The 17,584-nt window shown below is 39.1% G+C and overlaps 1 protein-coding gene across 4 annotated transcripts in view; it reads right to left on the bottom strand.

Moving 5' to 3' along the window:
- atp8a1 (ATPase phospholipid transporting 8A1) overlaps nucleotides 1-17,584 on the bottom strand; it is a 103,768-nt gene that overhangs the window by 70,787 nt on the left and 15,397 nt on the right. For 2 of the 4 annotated variants that reach the window (XM_056383602.1, XM_056383604.1), the window contains exons 2-7: nucleotides 16,247-16,361; nucleotides 8,488-8,587; nucleotides 6,517-6,615; nucleotides 2,619-2,664; nucleotides 2,316-2,356; nucleotides 414-487 (exon numbers count right to left, since the gene is read on the bottom strand). In XM_056383602.1, coding sequence (XP_056239577.1) covers nucleotides 414-487; nucleotides 2,316-2,356; nucleotides 2,619-2,664; nucleotides 6,517-6,615; nucleotides 8,488-8,587; nucleotides 16,247-16,361 — 475 coding nt within the window. The remainder of the gene's footprint in view (nucleotides 1-413; nucleotides 488-2,315; nucleotides 2,357-2,618; nucleotides 2,665-6,516; nucleotides 6,616-8,487; nucleotides 8,588-16,246; nucleotides 16,362-17,584) is intronic. The other 2 variants (XM_056383599.1, XM_056383603.1) reach the window with 1 other exon arrangement.

The raw sequence follows: 17,584 nt of genomic DNA, 5'->3' as shown, positions 1-17,584 counted from the left end.
CACAATTCTGTACTAAATTTGAACAAAAATGTTCAAAGGGGGTCAGAGAATCATTCTAGGCTACAAATCCCCATCCACAGCAGATTCAAATGGTTTTTGAAAAGGTGAAGTGGGTAGGCAGGTTTATGTTGACATGACTGGTCAATTCTAATTCTAATTCCAAAAATCACATTACCACTGTCCCACCTACAGAAATGATGGGTGTTACATGAAGATTCATAGCATTGCATCCTTTTAGAAAACCAAATTTCAAATTCAGATTTTTAAATGCAGGAGTTTTCAGCCACTTTGACAATAGTGGCTCTAGTTATCATCTACCCATCACTTCTTTAGGGAGAGCTGAGAGAGCAAGAAGAAGAAAAGTAGAAGAGGAGATGTTCCCCACAGTCTGGCAGCAGGGTGGACTCCTATACCTGGACGATAAAATGACAGCATCCGCGGGAACGAAATCACTGCCATTTACTCTAAAAACATCGCCCACTTCAACCTGTGAAAATAAACTGTTTACTGCTGCGCACTGCCTATAAAACAGCATCAAAGGAAACATGAGTTTAATATCAGGAGTAAAAATGCACAGCTGGAAAGATAAAAGGTAAGTACATTAAAGCAGTACAATACTGATGAGAAGACACGGTGAAGAAACAGCTGGGGGTTTTCTCCCATTACTGCTGAACTTTGCATAACAAGTGCAGCCACTCAGCAGATTCCATCATTCACCAACTTCACAAAAAAATGTGTTTATTAACTTTTTCAATCCTAACAACTGGTTAGAAATAAAACAACATGCTCATCATGGCTGCACAAATAACCTATTTAATTTAATCCCTCTTTTTTAGCCACTGATGTTGTGAAGAAAATAAATTACATTTAAAGAATTCTGATCAGTGGCAGTAAGAACAAAAAGTAGCCATCAATTAGAGAATAAAAGCTAAACTTTAGGTTTAAAAAAAACTCTGGTTTATTATGTCACTCACATCACAGTTACCATGTGAGTACATGAAGACTTTAGTTAACACATTTAATTCTGAGAAAGCATGGTAAGTCAGCAACACTCAAACATTTAGTTTCACACAATAAAAAAAAAAAATCTATTACAGCTGAAAAAAACAGGATTACAGAAAATGCATGAACCATAGCAAAACAATTTTGCACCCAAAACCATGAAGACGGCCTCGTTATGAATAATTATGATCTCGATATTATTCAAGCTGTCCTGGAAGAATTTCTTCTTAAAGGAACTTGGAGACCAAATAGAAATCTAGGGGAGAAGCCGCTTTTACAATATGCATGATAAAGATGTAAGAAGCATTAATTATTTAAACTTTGGTTTTTTAGAGAAGATTTCTATGTGTATAAAGGGGACGAACATTCACAGAGCAGCAAGTAACACAGTGATTTTCTTCGTGCAGGAACCAAGTCAATGCATGACTCAAATATTTTGTTAGGGAATATCTTAGTTACAGGAATGCTGTGCTTCCGTATCACTGCTTCAGACAAGGCATTTAATAGTCAGTCTAATCATACATACACTCTTAGCCCCGCCCTTCAGAATCTGTAACGCTCCAACATGTTATTTTAGCATGTTTTTATGTTGTGTATTGTGTCTCAAGTGTTATGTAACTGAGTTTTATTAAATAACTGGAGCATCCTCCCATCAATCTATCTGTCTATTTTGTTCTCATATTAATGTATTAAATTTCTATCACAGTAATAATAAGAGTGTGCAGCTAGGAGTCCAGGAGTTGTGATGGCGACACGTTTACACAGACACATGTCCTGCTGTTAATTTACTTCACAAGAACAAATCAACAAAAACTTAATGTAATAAATCAATTTTCCTTGCCTGTCTCATATCCCAGAGAGCAGGAAGAAACATTCAGCTTATATTGCACTGCTACATGCTGAATGTACCTTCTAATGGATGAGGCAGTATTGCCAATTATCAAACAGTAAAAATCTACCTCATTTCTGCACTGCCTGGTGCTTTTTCTCCACACCCTCTGCTTTTAGCTAAATCATTCCAGCCACAGTAATAAAACTGTTTCATTATGAGGGAAGAGAGGAAGCTGCTCTTTGTCCTCTAGCATTGCCATGTAATGACCGTCCACACGGAAACACTGGATTAATTAGTAGCTGGATTCTAGAGGGGTCAGAGGGTGTATGAGTGTGTGTATAAAGTATGTGTGATATTTCTCTAATTGACAACAGCACAATAGACAGTGGAACTGGTAGAATGAATGATCTGTTTTCTGCTCCAGATGCATAAAATGTGAACTGGTTCAAATGACCATTAGTGACACACTGTTCGTACATACCTTCTCCCAGTGCACAATTTCCCAGGCACCATTCCTCAGTACTGTTGTCAGTGATGAAGGAGAAGGGAGAAGTTATAGTAAGAGAGAAAGGGAAAGTAAAAGAGACAAAGAAAAGAAGAATAAAAGATGGAGACAGACAGAAAACAGCGGTTAGAAAATACGTCACAAACTGGTATCATGGTGTTTAGCTATGTTACAAAGCAGAGGTTTTTAAATCTAAATACAGTAGTAAGTTCTTTAGTTAAACTAACAACACATTGGTTTTCCCATTTGAAAACCTAGTTAAGAAATGGTTTTCAATACCTTGACATTCCTTTTTGTTGACAACACTGTCCGCATTGTGACGTTTCTGTAAAGAAAAACAAAAGATATTTACATTACACACACATTATTCTCTGATATACATTAATTAAATTAAAATATATTTAATCCCCAGGTATTGCCCTGGAGCAGCACTATCCCTGAGAGAGAAATGAATGTGATGTGAAGTCTTATAAACAAACAAGAGAGAAAACAAACTAATCGCACAAAGACTAACTCTCCTGTATTACAAGAGCCTCCACTTCTGATTCGATAGGAGGAAATGGCCTGAAGAAGTTGACACTGTATCGCACTTCTTACTACAGTGAGAGAGGGAGATGGACCGATTTGAGTCTGCAGTTACAAGCTGAAGAAAGATAACACCTTTTGCGCCGACTGCACCGTGGCTGTGAATATTCTCACTACGACGACACAATCTTTGCACAGACTCATTTCATAGATTATGGCACTGAAGTCATGCCTACAGTAACATGCCAGCATAGACATTTTGAGTCGGCGTCCACAATGAGAATCCCAAATCCTAGTAACGTTAATCTTCAGCTTTATTTGTACCTCAGGTTTTAAGCCAACATGGACAAGATCATCTACAATTCCATGACAACAACTGCTGATGATGATCACAGATTGCAGTTCATCTTTTAATATGCTTAATTAGGTAGAAAATAATAACTTGAAATAAATATGAAAAAATGATTTATGAAATTAATTAATTACCAAAAATGTTACACAGGTTGGCATAAATGTTCAAATGCATGTCTCATTTTTTCATTTTTTTGTTGCTACCTACAGTTTTCTGCATATAAAACTGTTTTGTGACTTCATACCTCTAATACAGTTAAGTCAAGCAGCATACACAGTATTTTACAGTGAGGTACCATGTACTTACAGGCTAAACAAACTATACTGTGTGCTCGGTGACACCACATCAAAATCCAGATCAGCAGTATTAAATCCCCCCATGTCCTTCTTGTCTGCTGAACAGTCATGCAATCAACTGTGACTTCAACAGCTGATTCCAAGGGACAGCCTGTCAACTAGCATCACGCTGAGTAATGATGTGTTGCTGAGTCCGTCACACATAAATAATCACTGTGTTTTTAAAATCTAGCTCCTAAAAGCAACGTGCGCAGTACTTGATTAGCGAGGAGAGGACATATCCACTCACATCGCCGCTAATAATCTATTTACTCTGAAGATCTACTCGAATTTAGTCTAATTCTAATGTAATTTAAAACTAATTTGGGTAATTTGAAATACTCTACTATACGTTTCAGGAGAAAGAAAAAAAAGTCTTCCAGCTGCTCACTGGGAAGCCAGAACAGCTGAAGGTGAAGTAGCTTGCATCAATACATGCTAATAGAGGAGAGACGTATTCGCTCTCCTTGGCCAGATTTCTCCAATGACCTGTAGCATCCTTACAGTCACAGAAAAACAACTGTCTAATGCTACAGCTGTTATAACCCAGTTATATCAACCTGTAAGTGTATAGTCCCTCTCAAACCATTTTAAAGCATCAAATAGACTGAATCTGCTCTAAAGGCTTTGTTATTTTTACTGTCAGAACTGAAGAAGCCTTATGGAGGAGAGGTGAAACGTCTTCAAGAACCTCAAGCAAGTCCAGTTGCTTTCACATAGCTCTTAGAAATATCATGACCTGGATGACTGAGAATCCTCACAGACCTCTTGCACTTTTGTTCCATCTGCTCTTTCAGGTCCATCTCTCTGTGATTTTATATTCCAGTGCGTCTGTTTCTTATACTTCCACTGTTTTTTTCTCTCTGCCGTCCACTCCCCACCCTTCAGGCTCCAGTTGAATCAAATTCGATTTAATATCCCTGCAGCATGCTGTAGTGTCTAATGAATAGGTTGTCTGTGTCACGTGACTTCAGCCTTTCACCATGTGCCGTGTCCAGAAAAAAGTTTGCTAGTAGAGACCTCTACAAAGCTCACTGCTCTCGCTGTACAGATCCTCCTCGACTCCACATAAACGTGCAGTAACAGTCCAACTGTATTTATATCAACAACTTTTCCTGCCTTTTGCCCTTCTCTCTCTGTCTCTGCCCGTCTTGCTCCTTCTGTCCCAATGGACATGAAGGAAAGGAGATGTACTGTATTTAGATGATGTGTGTAATCACAGTGCAGTGGAGAGCGAGTAGCGTACAGAGGGTATGCATAAAGACTGCAGTATCAGGTCTCTGTAGACTTCAGCCATAGCAGAGGAAAAAATGAAAGCAGCGAGAGATAAAAGGGTAGAGCATCTGCAATGTTACATTGATTAACCTGCTAATATGGCTTCAATATAATATATAATAATGAGACAGTGAGCAGTGAGCAAGGTGGTTTAACCACACAACGGCAATCACAAACTGTTGAAACAGTTTGTGATTGCAACTGCTGTTTCCATTTCAGTTTGAGTGTTAAGAAACAGTGTTACTGTGTAAAAAGGCATGATAAAGTATTTTGAAATGCACTGCTGCTTGTAATGCGTATTATTGCATTTCAGATGGTTATATTTTCAGGTGAAAGTTAGCTGAGCTACCCAGAACAAAGGGCCAGAGTGTGCTGCAGCAGAGACAGCCAGCAACAAGGTAAGACACATGCTGTACAGTGTGTGTCCATAGTGCATGATTCATGAAGTTAGGGGTCGATGTTGCCCTGGCAGGTCAACTTGTGAGGGACAGCGCAGTACAGGGAACAGACGTGTCTGCAGGTGACCTTCAGCAATAAAGACAGAGTCATCACCACTTCGTTCCCATGTTTTTCACAACAGGCTGGGGGAAAAAGTGCTGCGCTGGTGCCTTCAGCACAAGACAGAAGCTAATAGTATAGAGTAACTGTCCACTGGGACCTGCATAGAGGATCGCATTGCAGGGTCACTGCAATACAGTAGAATTCAACATTCCCTCACTTAGTTCAGAAAGACTTGAGTGAATTAAGTGTGGACATTTTGCAGCCTTTAACTTCACAGCAAACAAGACACAATAAAAAGATTTAACCAAAGCAAAAATAATCCTGAAATCATACTGAATAAATTGTCTTTTTTCCAGCATCTGTATAACAGCTCAGACTTGCTCGGGGGCAAACAGTTGTTTTGTTTTGTTAATACTATCTGCCTTTGTGCATGAGCATTCAGCATCTAGGTTAATTGACTGAGTGAGTACTCCGGGTGCAGTAGGCACAGCTGTGACCTCTGTGAAATCAGTGTGTGTGTGTGTGTGTATGCATGTCTCTGTGGCATGGTGTGTCTATATGTCGAGGAGTCTCCTGCTGTGGTCATATAACCATCACTGCCTCCTCTCTGCTCCACAGGGAACAGCACTCAGAGGACATACTGTACAGTAATACAAAACAAAAGACCACGCTCTCTACAGGGGGACGGTCTCTTCAAGTAAAAGTATGTCGTCTGAGGAGAGGATGAGTGACCTACTTAACAAATACAACAGTTCACAAAACATTTAATTTCATTTTATGAAGTTGATGAACTTCATTTACTCAGGCACTTTTTCTTTGATAGGTGTTAATTACAACTAATTGATTGGTGGCATACTAAACTATTTCATATTTGCACTGTAACATGGGAAACAAATTAAGGATAAAAGACAGTAAATGTGTGTACGCTGTCTGTAGTCATTGATGAGTTATTTTAAACAAGTTGCAAACTGGGCCTTCAAAAGTTTGTTGATTGCCTTTTCGTACTTGTTGTCTGCCTGAGTTTGGGTGCATGTCTTATCGCCTGCAGGACTGAGGTTTTTCTAACCCAGAAGAAGGCTCTCAGGTAATATCACTTTTAGAAAAACGTAGTATGACAAATACACAAGTCAAAAGAAAGAGAAAATCTAACACCATGACTTGTATCAAATATAAATTGAGCCTATCTTACCAAATCCTCAATGAACTCCTTAACAGCAGCCACCACCAAGATGAAGAGCAGCGGCACCAGTGTGGTCCAGCGACCAGTGGGAGACACATCTGGGATTTGCTGAAAGACACAACAGGGAAGACTTAAGCAGAAGCCGACTTTACAATTTCCAGATACTTTATGATAGCGACTACACTATACACTGTTTTCATTTGCAAGTTTGAAATGGTTTTTGATTGAGAATCGTGGATATTCTTGTCAAATAAACAGGTACACAGTTGTCAGTGTCATCAACAGTGTCAAAGAGCTATGCTTTATTAGCCCGGTTCCAGACCTTTCAATCACTGCCACCATCTCAAATTCTGTACAGTAAACAGCATTCAATGGACTCAAAAATGAACACAAACTCCAAACTTTTTTCATCCATTTTAAATTAACAGGCAAATACCAGTGTAATTAAAGCCAGGACCGGGCCACAGGAGACAGTCACTGTGACACTGCTCGAAGGAAACTTGAATGAAATAGATCTTCTCTCTTCCTCATCTGCATAGATGTTTTATTCAAGGTCAGAAAATCAACAGGGCAGGTAATGCTGCTTGCTGCTTTTCAAGGGCCCTGGATAGAGCCCTTTCCTGTCATGGTTTTGAGTTTCAGTCTGCTCATTCATCCTTTCATCCATTCAGTCCAGCTGTTTGTGCATACATGTTCTAATTTTGCTGCCATTTCAGACACTGCCACTCCTACCCGCCTGCCTTTCCCGCCAGCAGAATCACCTGACCTCCTCTTCCCTGTTCGTCTGTTCCCCGTTCCCTCATTAGCTAGTATATATAACCCGTCCGTTTCCAGTTGCTCTCTGCCAGATTGTCTTTGTGCCATGTGCCTTAGCTTTCCAGCGCTCTGATCTTTGCCTGCCTCTTTGATCCTGATCGTGTTTTTGACCTTGCCTGTGTTTTCTGGATTTTGCTTCAGCCTGACCCTTTGTATTTTGTTTGCCTGCTTGAATTTTTGTATCCTTGTTTTTCTATAAATGAACCCTCTTTACTTATATATGTGCCTCCTGAGTCGTCATGCTCCTAGGTCCCATTTGGACACTTTCCCAACCTCAAATCTCTCATTAATGTGGGGTAGTCTTTCAACGTGAATATAAGTAAAGGCAGCCTTCCCTCTCACCATTATTTAACTTTATCTGCTAAGCTTTGAACACCTGAGACAACCCTAACCTCCTTTTGAATCATGTAGTAATGATTGGTGGTTGAGGCTTTGAGTGTTCTTAAAAGGGATTAATGATGACCTATACAGGCAAAGCACTGAATTGCTAGTGCTGAGATCTTTGGTTGAAGTTGGGCAGTAATCAAAGGAGCTGATAATCAGCTGGACACTGACACTCTGCCCAGGAGAAGCTTATTTCTTTATCAAATTTAATGCTAAAGATTTTCACATCACCCCTACTATTCTACCTGTGGCTCTAAATCAATTTGACTATGTGTGTGTGTTGCCTGAGTCCAATGCAGTTTCTGTACTGCACCGTAGTGGTATGGGTACAGTAATGGACCGAATTACAGCCATCCACAGCACCCTATATATTTCCAAGGCCAGGCACATCTAGTTTGCTTTTAAAGGAGGCACACGTAGTATTACATGTATTATTCATTATCAGGATATATAAAGTACTGTGTGTGTGTGTGTGTATGTGTGTGTGTGTGTGTGTGTGTGTGTGTGTGTGTGTGTGTGTGTGTGTGTGTGTGTGTGTGTGTGTGTGTGTGTGTGAACTTGTCTGAGTGCATATGAAATTACAGATATGACCTTTGGAAATGGTGTCTAGGTTATGGCAAACAGTAAAAAAGCAGACCACTAGCACAGCAATGGGAACAAAGCAAAAACCGAGGCTGAGAAGAGCAGAGATTTAATATTAATAGGTAGTTTGCAAGATATCTTTGTATTTGAATCTATGTCACAGAAGCAGAGAAACAGCAGCAACACACCACATCTTACCTGCAAGAGTGCAATGAAGAGAAAGAAGGCGTTGGCTGCCCTCCTGAACTGTGAGTAGAGGAACCGGGGAAGGAAGGTGAGGAAATTATATTTGGCTGTGCTGAAGACCGGATCCAGCAGCAAACAATGCGATAGGCGGAGGAGGAAGCAAGAGAGGACACAAGAGAAAAATAAAATGGTTAGTTATCAAAATCTGGTGAGTACATTTTTATGATATTGACATTAAAAGATGCACATAAAAATGAATCTGAAAATCACCTGGTTCAGACTCTGTGTTATCTAACCCAGCCATTCAAACATATTGAAAACAATAATTTCCTTGCCTGACAGTCCATCTATTCTACAAGCTCCTCTTTGTTGCAGACACAGGAGTGTCTGTGTTTGTGTGTGAGACTGATGAACACCAGAGACTGGTGGACGCAATGATCATAAAGAATAATTAGGAGGAAGAAGGGAACTGACAGAGGGGGATGTAAAGAGTGAGCTATGTTGCCTGTGCTACAGTGGGATTGGGGGGGTGATGCCGGTATTCTGAGGCTGGTGGAGCTTTCAACAGCCCCCCAATCAGACCACCAGCAGTCTGATTTACAGCTGCATTAAAGGGCCAGTCAGAACAGCCACTTTGGGAGAAGATATATGCCATGATGTATGCCAAGCCGCTGGCAGTGCTTTGCTTACTCACGCGCACACAAAAGCCGTCACACATATACAAGCAGAATATCAGGGAGTATAGCCTCCAACTCATCTAAAGGGGCAAAGCATATGGAGGTTAACATTAGTGATGCCACTGTTTTATTATTGTTCGACTGAATTTTATTTGACAGGTGCATTTTTCACTTATAGCACATCCACAAGCACAATGTAAAGTAATGGAAAAGTGGGCTAGCACTGAATTGAGTTGATTAAAAAAAGTTTTACGTTCACAGTCATCACGACTGCCTGGTACAGTGGAGCTGTCTGGGACAGAGTGAAAGCAAGTGAGTAAGAGCAAGGCATTGTTCTGACAGCAGTACAATGTACTACCAGCCTCACAGAGGAGCATGATGAAGAGCCCTGTCACAACAAGGGTCAAGAATGGACCAGCTTTGTTTCATTCAACAAAGTCTAGTCTTTAGTCTAGTCTACTCATTTCAGTCACAAGAAAAAAATCATAATCTCTGGATCATCTGTTAAGGAGGAGGAGGTAACAATTTGAAATTGTAAAATTTAACCACCGGATTTATAGCATTAAAATATGGCTGAATTCATGTGGTCTGAATATCCCTCTTTGCAACTTCCTACCGGTAATTTTGTGTTTTCAAACATTGTTTTTTTGTCCAGGGTTTCCAGTCACTCATCTGAACTTTTCTCTCCCGGGTGTTAAGGCAGGACATTAAGTTATATCTGCGTGGATATTTTTACAGGCCCTACATGCATTTAGCAAATTTTGGAGCTGAAAGATAAACAGCATGGAAACACAGGACAAAAAATAAAAACAAATCAACCCACAAGCCAAACAACCTAATAACTAACAATTCCATACACAGGCAGCAAGAACATTGCATGGAAAGAGTATAGTAATTAGGGCTGGAGCTACTGTGGCATTTGATATGTGTTAGCTCTTTATTTTTATAGTGCATCATCATCACACCAGGAAGTTTGCCGTCATAAACTGAAAAGCCAATAAACAGTTGAGTGAGATAAGTAATTACAAGGATGCGGAACAAGAAGAAAGTATATGCATCTTTTTGTGTGTCAGTGAGAGAGGATCAGGTGTGCAGGAGGACATATATTATTATTAATGTTATTATTTTCACTTGCAGTATTTCTGCAATTTCCAAAAGAACACTTTAGGAAAACCAGACAGACGCTTTTCTTTTTCCTTTTCATTCTAGACCATTTCTATTGTGAAACACTTTGCCATAACAATACCATGAGTACATTCACATTTGTAATGGGTGGTAGTGCTAATGCATAACTACAGCTTCAATCTATCCGTTAAGATACAAAGAAATAGTGGCTGGGAAGCTCTCAAGCAGGTTAACCTAAAAACCTTGGCTCTATCATTCCTCTCTTTCAGTGCATTTGTCATCTTATGTTTCTGCTTATCACTTTATTTTCTTCACTCTTCGGTCTTAACTCATGGGGAGAGAACTGTAAAGCATGCAGTGTCCTACTCTCTTTACAATTTTAAACTGTATAACTTGTTCCACAGAGGTGAGGCAAGATAAAGAGCTTATTTAACACTCTCCTTAATGGGTGATTATGGATCTTACATTTTATTTCCTAACAGTGCCCTGAGAATGAAGACAATATGAGAGGAGCATTTCCTCCAGTTGTTCAAAATTATCCAGATTATTATCCATGCAGCACTGATCAGAAAAATCTTTAACACTATCTATCAACATTTTCACCACAGTACAAAAGTTTGACGTCAAATATTTGGTTGTCTTGTACGTTGAAACTCAATTTGTGCAAGTTAAACAACTGAACAGTGTTCAGCCACGCCTACTGACACCTCTATTCTAAACATTGAAACACCCAAAAACCACATGAACCACCAGCCTACCCACACGATATTTAAACATTTATAAGTATTAGTAAATACTGTAGTGTCACTACACATATATTGCAAAATGAGTAATATGATACTGATTACAATCAAAGTTTTTTTTCCCCTATCATTCCTTGCAAACCTTGAGGAGAGCCATCAGGTAATAAGTCTGCTATTAAAACAGACCTGATTCCATTCACAAATCTGAGTGGCACTTTTTTTTTTTTTTAAAGTATATTTTTGGGCTTTTTATGCCTTTAATGGACAGTATAGTGGAGAGTGACAGGAAACAGGGAGAGGGGGAATGACATGCAGCGAAAGGCCGTCCGATGCGGGATTCGAACCGAGGCCAACTGCAGCGAGGACTGTAGCCTCTACACATGGGGCGCCTGCTTAGACCACTACGCTACATGACGCCCCTGAGTGGCACTTTTAAATAAAAATTCATTCTTCCAGCTCAAGGGTTAAAAAACAATGTCATGTAATTTGTACAAGTTGTTTCGGTGCTGCAATTTTATCCTTACCAAAATTTGGTTTGACCTTTTGGGTATTTGGGAAAAAAAACTTGTGTAATATACAGGGTTTCCATTTATTTAAGAGGCTAATCAATATTTTTGACCATACGAATAATAATAAAGTACGCATTTTTGCGTTTCTGAACTGATCCTCATTGAAAATAGGTCTGTTATTGCTTATAAATGTGTGCTTGATGTAAACAAAAGTAGAGTAGGGAATTGATAAAAATACTATAAGTCTATCTAAACAATTTCTTCCCTATCACTTATAAATTACAGTTCATCAGAAGCTTTTCATACTGAAATTTCACATCAACAAAAACAGATAAAATAGAGCAAACATACAAAAAAGTGACGCAACTATTAACTTGTGTTGCATTCTTCAACCAGAAGGCAAACAGGTGCTAAATCAACCAAGGCCATTCGCCTAGCCACAAAGCTTATACAAGTCGCACACAGTACACAGTACCAAATCAACTGAGATAGATCCAGCCATTTGCAGAAGCTTTGCATGAATCAGATTGTTGTTTATGCTATATCGAAACAGAATTTCTAAATGGTGACTGCATGGTACGACAGGTGGTTATATAACATCTCCTTGTCCAGCTTATTTTCTATGTAAACACAACTGCACACATACAGCTGGTTAGACCAGTAACCTTTATGAATGAACGACTTCCGGTTTAATATCCTTTCAAGATGTGTCTGTATCTGTTGTTGTAACACTGCATACTCACCAGGTAACTGTTGATAACCTTTAGTATCATGTGCACAGTTTAGTATTTAATTATGTTATGCCATTGTAATGAGAAGCTCAAATTTGATTTAAAAAGCCACCCAGTAATTTGAGGACGATGTGAATACCACTTAGTGAAATGTGTAGTTGATGCTGTTAGGTGAATAAGACAAATTAAGATGCTCTACCCAGACAAATTTTTGTGTAGTGAATGTGCATGTGGGTCCTGTGTTTGTGTCCATGTCTATGAGTATCTCAATTGTCCCTTGTTTTCCACACAAGACACGCTGTTTCATTATTTCATGGTTACACACCAGTAAAATAGTTTATACAGCCGCTCTTGTTTACCACAGGATTAATCCTCTTTACATTACAACCACATTTGCCAGCAAACAGTACAGCTGAATACACACTCCACAGCAATCCTTACACATGATACTACAGCAAGGGTGCCGATCTGTTATGACGCATGAGTCACATGTGTGTGCATCTATGTTGTGAGCAGTGACATGTTCTGCAGGTAGTGATGCAGAGGGAGGATGAGAGCAGGTGAAAGCCAGAAAACCTGTGAGGGATTTTTGTCTGCTTATAAGATTAGATTCACCATTCACAGACCTTGCTTCTGTTAGTGTGTCCACAGGTCACTTTGAGACAGCAACCAATCCTCTTGAACAAATTACATCTTTAGAGCAGTCTAAAGCCGTTGCCTTCAAGGCCTGAGGCAAATGTTTGGCCACATTCAGAAAAACTACAAGGACAAAGAGCAACTCTTTGTCATCTACAAGCTGCGTACTTCACTGCTAAAATAATGCAGTAACACTTCAAACTTCTGAAATCATGTAAAAGACACAACTTGGAAGCATTATAGTCAGATCCAAAACTGGTGGGTCTGAAACAAATGCTGCTTGAAAAGGCATTAACATGCAAGCTGGCATCCAGCTCACTGTGTCTGCTGTCATTTATATCTGTAAAAACTGTGCTGCAAGCATCCCAACGTTTATTTCCTTTACTCTTCATTACTGCATATTTATACGTAATTAAAACTGGTATGTTATGCACAATATCACTATCAGATTGCATATTAATTCAAATCAAAGGCCAATGAATCTGGATTTGATTAATATGGGATATGGGATATCCTTGCTAACAGTCAGAACAGAAGTATTCATTAGACAGCTATTGTCATACCCAGGTGACAATATTCAGATCAGTCCACCAAAATATTTTATCAGCCTTATTTTGTGTGTTTTCCATGTTAACAACATGAGCTCTGTTGCATGGAAATAATGTGATATTTTGCTTTATTTTTCAGTGGGGGCAGATCACCTTCTGAATTAATGACTGCCTCTGGTAAGGTCACAAATTTTTTTTTTTTTTTTTTTTTTTTTTTTAAAAATAGGTAGAGGTGCTGTTTCACAGCCAAGGCCATATTACTTCAACTTCTCTGATGCAATATAATTCAACCATCAACCATCTGGTACTCTAAACAGGCTAATAATGTCTCTGTCTTGATTGCAAGAGCTCAACCAAACTAAAAGTAAAATTCATATAATGATAGGTAGATGTCACATTTCCGCCACATAACTAACTATTAAAGTAAAAGGAGACCTAAAATAGTGAAGAATAAGCGCTCATTTCCTTACAGTTAGGTAATATCAGGAAACAAACTGCAGCAAGTAAGATATTCCGCAATTTTATTAGTCATGTCAGTACATGAAGCTGATTTAACAAATGGCATAGCCATAAGCACAGTTGGATTCATACGCTACTTTCATTCACTATTCCTGTTTAGTTTATAGCTGTGTCTGTGTAAACACATACACATCTCAAGCTGCTCATGCAGTAGGAATGCTAACAGTAATACTCCTTGACAGGGGATGGCCTGACCCAAAAATCCTGACCTTTAATGCTAAAAGCACTGAACTCCTCCAAGAGGAACAACAGGATAAAGAGGCCAGGCTGGAGGATCTGGACTAACGCACCGCTGGTGATACAAATCTTGCAGGTACTTATCAAATATCATATGGCTAAGGGTGCTGTCATGGCCGTACCTGTGGAGCAGCCCTCTCCACTGCATAACAGCAGCGGCTCCTCAGATCAAAAGCACTGAACTGCACACTCTTTCACTACAGGGCATGTCTTCAAAAGTCATCTTAAAGCGGCAATAGAAAACATTTTTTTCTTTAACTTTCATTATGAAATAAATGTCGATTGAAAAATGTAACGGCTATAGAACAATGACATCATCAGTGTTTAGACTGGTTCCCTATAAGCCTTGCTTTCTCTACAATTCTGTCTGCCGCCAGGTACAAACTCTCAGGTTGAAGGTTCAATATACAACACAAAGGAGGGCGTCTGCCGTTGTGCAACCAAAAAAGGAAGAGGATAGTGCTTCTGTTTTCTCTGGTAGCTCTCAATAGCTTTTCCAGTTAGTCTAATGACAGACAGCGGAACAACTAGAGTAACTGTAAAGCAACTCTGCCTAATACTGAATTCAAGATTATTTTTAAAAGGTAAAATTTGTTGTCAGACCAGAGAAGGGTAGAGTTCAAGTATCTTAAATTTTTTTCTCTTCATAACATTTGTTGGAAAATTGTTGGCTCCACAACGTATGTTACAAAAAAGCACTTAAAATGGACTCGCTTACTATGGGGAAATTCTCCTCAGGCTGACATTTACTGTAAGTAGCAGCTTCACAGTCAAAGCATACTTTAATTCAAATGTTGTGCTTGTGACTCTGAAGGTTAATGTGGGGTTAAAGGCAAAGTGGCAAGTTATGCTGCAGGTCACCATGAAAAGTACTGATAGCCTCTGGGTTGCCATTACCAAGTCAAAAATAGCAGCAGTTCACACCAGCAGCAAAATGCTTGAGAGAATACAACTTTGAGTGTGAATTTTTAAAGCAGATATGAGATAAAACTTTAATTCAAAGTGGCATGGGAAAAGCATCTTTGCCCCACATAGTCACACTGGAAATGTTGGATCGTAAGTGATAGAGGTCAAGCCTGTGTGACTGGAATGAAGCCTTATACAAATCTTGTACTGATCAGCTGTTCGTTAAACCTCTGCAGTGTATATTGTCTTTACATTCTACACATTCAGTTTTTCTTCTGCAGGTAAGATTGTTTCAAGTTAGTAAGGAGAAATATTGCAGGTTTGTCAATGCAGACTCAAAATCTGGAGGTATGTGGATATAGTGTAGCAGTCCATTATATAAGTCTAGTCCTAGTCACCACTGTGGGTGCATTGAGAGTAAATGGAATTTTGTTTCCACCTCAATGCATAAATAAGAATTGACTCAAATTAGTGTCAAAATGATTTTGAGCCTGTAAAGTGTTCACAAATAATTTACAACCAATTTGTAGCTGTAAATAAACCTTTGTCTGTAAAAATCAATCTGCATGAAAGATTCAAAATTCAATCACTGCTCATTTGTAGAAAAGATTTGTATTAGTAAAATAAAAAAAGAGAATACCATGTCGACATATGAGGGTTAGTTAAGAAAATATACATCTATCTGTATATATTCTAGTAAAGATATATATTCTTTCTTTCTAAAGTCAAAAAATGTTCCACTGCAGAAACAGAAAAGACAGAGAACGAAAAGAGACCTTGTCCAACTTAAAGCATCACAAGTGCTACATTTCCTAACATTTCTCTGGTGTACTGCACTAAGTTCACATGGTTCACACTGAGTAGCTTCAATAGAAATACCACCCAGGCAGTGGTAATGTTAGTCTCACAAAAGGGTAATAGTTCCCTTACGCAGGGCTCTTGCCAACACTGGAGCTTGCACCACCACTGCCAAGCACAATGTGCCATCCAGTGCATCATGATCTGCAGGAAAGTCTTTGATAATAACTTAATGGCAACATACTTTAGCTGTTAACCTAACCATTTTAAATAAAAAATGTTCTATTGTTTCATACATTACATTGTATCTCATTAATTCCCATAAATACAACACCTCCTTACCTGACTCGATTGCTGCAAAACTTGGTGAACTGCGGCTGGTTGAGGTATATCATTCGGGCATCTTCTTGGTCAGCTAAGGATGTCTTTTCTGATGCATCTTCTGTTTTTTCATATCCTGCAGAATGGGAAAAAAGACGTTAAGGAACAAAATCTGTCTTGAGCACAAACAAAAGTAAGATGAAAAGGTGTTTTGAAAACATCCCTTTATTTTACTACACATATGATTGACTGCACAATGCATTAGTCAAACTGTTAATAGCAGGCTACACTCACTGCAACCTACACAACACACTAAAGATACACTATTAATTGTATGTATGCAAAACCTGCCATAGCTCATAATCTGATGTCAGAATAATGCTCAAAGTGTTGTCTTAATGGAGTGAGAAGGTGGTGGGCTTGTCAACTGACAATATATCTATTACTGCCTCCACAGCAAAAGCCAACTTGGAGGAAAAGGCTGTTACATAATAATGCAAGGAATCACCTGCTTTATGTAAACAGAGTGACTCATATAAAGTGTCACAAAGATGCATCTGAGGAGGAAAGAAACACTTTGACATTCCTAAAGTTGTCAGTAGATACCTGTACATGTTTTCTATTCTAAGCACAAAAGCTGGGTTTAATGTGTATGAATACAGCTGTGTTACCATAACAAAACTAACCACTGTCAATGGAAAAACAGCAATTTTCACACACATAAAGAGAACAGTAAATATCCCTAGTCTGATTACTAAAAGAATTTAAAAGCTCACATTTTCACGACTTGCCAGTGAGAACTTTCCAGGACTATTAGTTGCTGGAAATGCATCATGATTAAAGCTGGGAATTTCCTGTCGAGAGTGACATCCTGCTGGCAACAGCAGATCAGCTGCAGTAGTGTGGTGTCAGATTACTACAATAAAGAGGAACTGTACATGCAAGACCCTGATCTAGCTGTATTTCTGAATGCATAAAAGAATACAGAACTCATTCATGCCTCAATTTATCATTCCACCTTACTCTGACTTCTAGATGAAAAAATGTTTAATTGGAACAAGCCATCACTCAGTGCTTCAGTGCCTCGCCTTCAGTGCCTCTGGAAAAGCGAGGCATTGCTCTGCTCCCACCAAGTTCAGCAAAGTGGGATGGAGCTGTGTTGGCTAAATCAACACATCGAATCAGGTTTGTACGTGGGTTGCATGCATGTAACACATTTTTCCCATCTTCTCTAACAACCACGCGCAAACGTTTTTATTTACCGACTGGCAAGATACGTTTCTGCCTCTTACTTTGCCTCTTTATGCAAAAGCCTACAACATCAGAGAGATGCCTTTCCACCTCTGTTACTCCAGTTAA

Source organism: Seriola aureovittata, chromosome 8, assembly GCF_021018895.1.
Source record: "Seriola aureovittata isolate HTS-2021-v1 ecotype China chromosome 8, ASM2101889v1, whole genome shotgun sequence".
NCBI classification, from domain to species: Eukaryota; Metazoa; Chordata; class Actinopteri; order Carangiformes; family Carangidae; genus Seriola; species Seriola aureovittata.
This window is presented reverse-complemented; position numbering and strand designations above follow the sequence as displayed.